At 42.3% G+C, this 6,619-nt stretch overlaps 1 protein-coding gene across 8 annotated transcripts in view; it reads left to right on the top strand.

Moving 5' to 3' along the window:
* Nucleotides 1-3,892, top strand: part of ADIPOQ (adiponectin, C1Q and collagen domain containing) — an 11,441-nt gene extending 7,549 nt beyond the window's left edge. For all 8 annotated transcript variants that reach the window (XM_008705192.2, XM_008705189.2, XM_008705186.2 and 5 more), the window contains 2 exons: nt 265-486; nt 1,632-3,892. In XM_008705192.2, coding sequence (XP_008703414.1) covers nt 273-486; nt 1,632-2,152 — 735 coding nt within the window. In that variant the 5' untranslated portion in view covers nt 265-272 and the 3' untranslated portion in view covers nt 2,153-3,892. The remainder of the gene's footprint in view (nt 1-264; nt 487-1,631) is intronic.
* Nucleotides 3,893-6,619: the final 2,727 nt, after the last annotated feature.

The raw sequence follows: 6,619 nt of genomic DNA, 5'->3' as shown, positions 1-6,619 counted from the left end.
GTTGTCCTGCCCTCACTGAACTCACAATCTGTTGAGGAAATGAGATTACACACAAAGAATAATGCTAAATATTGCAAATTTCAGAAAAGAGAGAGATCAAGGTGGTTGGAAATAGTCAGACAAGTCTTCTGGAAGAGGTGAGTGTTGAGAGAGCAGGTCTCAGAAGTGGATGCTGCTGAGATGGCCCGAGTCCAATGTAGGTCTGGACGGAGCGTGCTGTGTGGGGTCCGCTCACGTGGCTGACAATGTGGATCTGGGTTCCAGGGCTCAGGATGCTGTTGCTACGAGCGGTTCTACTGCTACTAGTCCTGCCCACTCACGGCCAGGACGCTGTGACAGAAGGGCCTGGAGTCCGGCTTCCCCTGCCCAAGGGGGCCTGCGCAGGTTGGCTGGCAGGCGTCCCAGGACATCCTGGACACAATGGGACCCCAGGCCGTGATGGCAGAGATGGCACCCCTGGTGAAAAGGGTGAGAAAGGAGATCCAGGTAAGAGCAAGACGTTTGGCTTCCTCCATCGTAGACTTCTCCTGGGTAGAGCAGGGCTTCTGGAACTATACAAGGGCATTAGCTATTGACAAAGGCCTAGACACAGGGAGGAAGCAATTTTTTTTTTCTGTGAACCATAAGTAAACTGAAGTGAATTTTGGGTTGGTCTTCTGGTTGTGAGAATAGGTCATACCTATAAAACCAGTACCCTCAACTCTGCCCTATTGACATCACATTCCCTGTACCCTTTCCCATCCCCGCCTCATCCATCATTCTTCCGTCTGTTCACATTCATGTTTCCCTTCATTTCCACTTAATTCCCATTCTACCCAGTGGCATTCACACTCAGTTCATCCTTGTAGCTCACAGTCCTACTCCTGGGGAGCTCTTGGTGAGTTAAGAAGATAAGTCTAGGGGCGCCTGGGTGGCTCAGTCGTTAAGCGTCTGCCTTCCACTCAGGGCGTGATCCTGGAGTCCTGGGATTGAGCCCCACATCAGGCTCCTCCGCTGGAAGCCTGCTTCTTCCTCTCCCACTCTCCCTGCTTGTGTTCCCTCTCTCGCTGGCTGTCTCTCTCTCTGTCAAATGAATAAATAAAATCTTTATTAAAAAAATAAAGTAACTTAAAAAAAAAGAAGATAAGTCTAAAGCACAAGGCTGTTAAGGATTACTACAAGAAAGTCGATTCCAAATATGCCAAACTGAATATGGACAAATGCCCAACGTATGGAACAGAGAGAAATGTTCTCCATGAAGAACTGGATTAACAATGAAGGCTTTAAAGAGGAGGCGGGGCTTGAGTCAGGCCTTGAAGGATGGGCAGACAGAATAAAGGAGGGAGGGCATCCCGCACAGAGGGTATAGAAGAGCAAAAGTATGGTTGGTCGAGCTAGCATATAAAGGGTTGGCAGGATGGAGGGTCTGTGATGGAGACATAGGAAATAAGGTTGGAGATGAATTTATGGAAGCCTGCTGGGGGATGTAGAAGGAGAAGGTATAATTCACCTCTTTGAGGGCTCCCTTTGGTTCTTTGCTCTGTAAGTCAGGCAGGTTGTGGGTGAGGGTCACAGGGACAGTGTTTTAGGTTAGAACTAACCAAGGCAGGAGTTCTGTTCTTTATGGTCACTGAGGTCTTCTAATTCTCTAGGTCTCGTAGGTCCTAAGGGTGACACTGGTGAAACCGGAGTAACTGGGGTTGAAGGTCCCCGAGGCTTTCCAGGCATCCCGGGCAGGAAAGGAGAACCTGGAGAGAGTGCCTATGTGTACCGGTCAGCATTCAGTGTGGGATTGGAGAGCCGAGTCACTGTCCCCAATGTTCCCATTCGCTTTACCAAAATCTTCTACAATCTGCAAAACCACTATGATGGCACCACTGGAAAATTCCACTGCAACATTCCTGGACTGTACTACTTCTCCTACCACATCACGGTCTACTTGAAGGATGTCAAGGTCAGCCTCTACAAGAAAGACAAGGCTATGCTCTTCACCTATGACCAGTACCAGGAGAAGAATGTGGACCAGGCCTCTGGCTCTGTGCTCCTCCATCTGGAAGTGGGCGATCAAGTCTGGCTCCAGGTGTATGGGGATGGGAACTCTTATGGGCTCTATGCAGATAACGTCCATGACTCCACCTTTACAGGCTTTCTTCTCTACCATGACACCAACTGATCACAACTAACTTCAAGCCTCCACCAGGTCAAACAACCCAAAAGTGAAAGAACAGTCCACAGGTGTTCAGTGGAGTTAAGAGAGTCATTTTGTGATCTAGTTGGAGGGCTCTGAACATTTTTCATTCATTTACTCATTCATTCATCAAGTATCTTTTCAAAAAAATTGTATTCTATGTTCCCTTTCCTGAAGAAGACATGGCCCCTGGCCTCAAGGGTCTCTTATGTAGTAGTAATGAAAGGTTAATAATATTTCTGGGGGTGCTTCACATATACGGTGAGACAGAGAACTACCAGGAAGTATTTGACAGTGCTATTCTGTTTCCACTGTTTTTCTTCATGTTCATGCCAATCCTGGGAGGTACACAGGAAAGATATTATTCTCATCACTTTATGCTTGGGTCCTGAGCCTGAGAGAGTTAGGTGAATGCCTAAGCTCACACAGGTATTAAGTGAGAGTTCAAAGTCAAACCCAGGTCTGTAGACCTTTCTCCACTAAACCCTGCCCTTTTTTACGAGTACATGGCCTCTTGGGACTGTTGATAGGGGGTCTATCACCCAGGTTAACTGAGGGCCTCTGAGTTGGTCTTCATGGTGAATTAAGCCTTTTCCCAGTAGAGCTCCCTCAGAGAAGGTAATTCTATGACCAGGTCCCATCCCAGCTGGACCACTAATCACTCTGTACTTCTGCTTCTCTGTGTCTTTCCTCATGCTCTTCTCTCCAGCTCAGAAAGCTACATGCTGAAATCCTCCCTGTTCCCCAAAACCACCTAGTCAGGAAGCTTCTCTGACGTGATAGCTCTTTCCCGCAAACCTTCCTCACACACTGTGCCCCTGTGCCCCTCTACATATTACTCTGGATGAGAGTCCTGGGTATAGAAGACATCTTTCTACCAGGCCAGGGACAACTGCCTGAAAAGGACTGTGCCTCCTTCACCTCTGAGTCCCTTTGCTGGTCCTTGATAAATGCCTCATGAAGACCAAGCTCTTGAATCTCACCTCTACCCAGAACGAACCACAGTTTAGTCTCTTCATAAAACTAATCCTTATCTATAAAAACATTTTCATTTTAGGAACTCCCTGAATTTAAGCACTTAATCCTTGTTCCATTGGATAGTTTGAATCTTTTCACACTGAGGTTTGGCATGACTGTGCTTTCCAGAATACTTAAAGAATTTTTCCTGAAGGAGCTGGCAATGCAAAACCCACAAAGGAATTTGGAAACCATTCTTTCCTTGGGTCTGGAAAGACCTGGGCCTTCTGAATCTATTTTTGTTCTTTAAGAATCAAAAAAAGGAGAAGAAGAAAAGGGAAAGAACTCTCGGAGGTGATGGATATGTGAGCTGGCTTGACTGTGATTATTTCACCATGTTTATCTCAGCAAATCATCACACTGTACATCTAAATAGACGCAATGTTTAGTTGTCAAATATTTCTCAAAAACATAAAGAAGTATATGTGGTTGATGGTGGTAAATACCCTCCCAGCAGGCAATAGCTTGAGTAACGCTTTTCAGAGCTTTTAGCAAAAGCTGAGTTAATGGCATTCTATATAAACAGAAATGGGAAGCTTTTTTCTTTTGCTCTCAGTTTTAAATTCTGAATGATTCCCTTTTGTGTCCGTATTGCTCATTAAGTGATTATTATTTCTACATACCCAGCTTCGTCTTTTAAAGTATTTGTACATCATCATTTTCTACAAGTAAAGATACTATTCAGCATTAAAAGGAGAAACACTTGAATCACATGCCTTTTGTTTTCATTTTTTGGAGAAAGACACGGGGTTTAGAGAGGGTTGAAGGGATAAATTGCGTGTTAGGACTCTTATGTTATGAATGACAGAAAACCCAACTCTCACTTGAGAGGAAAAAAGAAAAAAAAAAAAAGGATTCCCTTGCATGATGAAGGTACCAGAGCAGCTATCCTGTTGTTAGGTAAGGCTTGAACCAGAGGCTCAAGGGATATCAAAGACCCTTTTCTATCTGTCCTTCCAGTCTGCCTTCAGCCATGTAGGCTCAACGCTCAGGCTCCACACAGTATACTGCTAGGTTTTTGGTCACGATATCAAATAGAATGACCGGCAGCCTGCCAGCTCTGGTATCCTCTCACCACATCATCTGGCTAACGGGACATCCTCTTTTCTGGCGGTTCCCTTGGAGGAGAGTGGAAGTTCTCTTTTCCAGAAGCCCCAGCAAGTATATCCTTGCATCTCATTGGCTCTCACTAGGTTGTATGCCCATCTCTGACCAATTACCTCAGTCAGGAGGATGGACTATACTTACTGACTTAAGTTGATTATGGCTCAAGCTGAAGAAAAGGTATATTTTCTCACATAAAACTGGACACAGTTACCAGAAGTGGGAGAGTGGATGATGAATGCGAAAACACCTGTCCCCCATAAACTCTTAATGTTATGATTGAATTTGCTTAGGTTTCTCAGAGAGATATTGCTGGAAGATTACTACTGGTTTTCTCTAAAATTTCAACACATAGCTGATGTCCGGTCATTCTTGCAGCCCCATATCTGGGTAGGGTGGGATCTTCACAGCACAGAACATGGAGTCACTCTCACTTTAAGCTCTCTGGAGCAGGGCCAATTCTTTGTGGAAACAGAGAGAACCAATCTGCATAGCCCCTCCTGAGAGGAACTGTGGCCAAGATTTTAGGATTAATGGTCTCATGATATCTTCATGGTCCCATCAGATCTTCAAATATAACTACGTATTTCTTTATTTCTCTTCAGTTCTGTCAGCTTTTGCTTCCTGTATTTTGGAGTTCTCCTGTTAAGTACATACTCATTTAATATTGTGTCTTCTCAGTGAGTTTACTCTTCTATCATTATATAATATCTTTCTTTCTCTCCACTGATTTGCCCTATTCTGAAGTCTACTTTGTCTGAAAGTAATATAGGCATTCTAGCTTTCTTTTGATTATTGTTTGCATGGTGTATCTTTTCCCATCGTGTTGCTTTAACTCTATCTATACAATTGACTCTTGAATAATGTGGGGTTTTGGGGCACCAACCCTCCACATAGTCAAAAATCTGTGTGTAACTTTTGACTCTCCAAAAACTTGTCTACTGTTGACCAGAAGCCTTAATGACAACACAGTCGACTAACAGGTACTTTGTATATTATATGTATTATATGCTCTTTTATTATCTTTTCTAACTTCTTTTTTATTACTTGAATATTTCATAGTATTTTATCTTAATTTATTTATTGAATTTTTGGCTATGTCTTGGTATATTTTAGTAGTTGCTCTAGGAATTACAATGTGTATACCTAACTTTTCACAGTATACTTAGAATTAATATTTTACCACTTCAAATAAAATATGCATGCCTTATAATCAAATAAGGTTCTGTGTCCTGATCCCTTTATGTTGTGGTTGGTGTGTATATTACATCTATATCCATTGAAACATTACAGACAATGTTATAATTTTTGCTTTCAACAGTCCTCCATATTTTCAAGAATTTAAGAGGCCCCAAATACTCTATTTATCTAGATATTCATCATTTCTCTTGTTCTTTCTTCATTCCTAAAGTTCTGTTTCCCTCTGGTAGAATTACCCCTCATCCCCAAAAACTTTCTTTGCCATTTCTTTTAGAGCAAGTCTGCAAGTGATGAATTCTCTTAGTTTTCCCTCATCTGAGAATACCTTTATTCTGCCTACATTCTTGAAGGATATTTTTGCTAGCTATAGAACAGTTCTTTCCTTCTAGTACTTTTTATTCTTAAGTAATCTTCTACACCCAACATGGGGCTTGACCCTTAAGATCAAGAGTGGTGTGCTTTACTGACTGAGCCAGCCAGGTGCCCTTCCAGTACTTTCTATGATTATTTATTTATTTATTAATTTTTCTTCTAGCACTTGACGATATTCTGTCACTGTCTTCAGGACTCCGAGTTTTCTGATATGAAGTAGTCATAGTTTCTCTTACGTGTAATTTATCATCTTTTGCTTCCAGGTACTTTTAAGATGTTTTCTTTACCTTTAGGTTTTCAACAGTTTGATTATGATATATCTGGGTTGGTTTTTTTTTTTTTTTTTAACTTAACCTGATGGGATTCATTGTGCTTCTTGAAAATGTAAATAGATTCCTTTCACCAAATATAGAATGTTTTCTGCCATTATTTCTTCAAATACATATTCTGACTCAATTTCTCTCTTTTTCTGTGATTCCAATGACATGAATGTTAGATTGACAAGTGCCTAAGGTTACATTAATTTTTTCAATCTTTTTCTCTCTGTTCTTCTTATTGTATCATTTCTCCCTCTCTCTCTCTCTCTTTTTTAAAGATTTTATTTATTTATTCGACAGAGATAGAGACAGCCAGTGAGAGAGGGAACACAAGCAGGGGGAGTGGGAGAGGAAGAAGCAGGCTCATAGCGGAAGAGCCTGATGTGGGGCTCGATCCCATAACGCCGAGATCACGCCCTTAGCCGAAGGCAGGCGCTTAACC

The sequence above is a fragment of the Ursus maritimus genome, unplaced genomic scaffold (genome assembly GCF_017311325.1).
Source record: "Ursus maritimus isolate PB19 unplaced genomic scaffold, ASM1731132v1 scaffold_4, whole genome shotgun sequence".
Lineage (NCBI taxonomy): Eukaryota > Metazoa > Chordata > Mammalia > Carnivora > Ursidae > Ursus > Ursus maritimus.
This window is presented reverse-complemented; position numbering and strand designations above follow the sequence as displayed.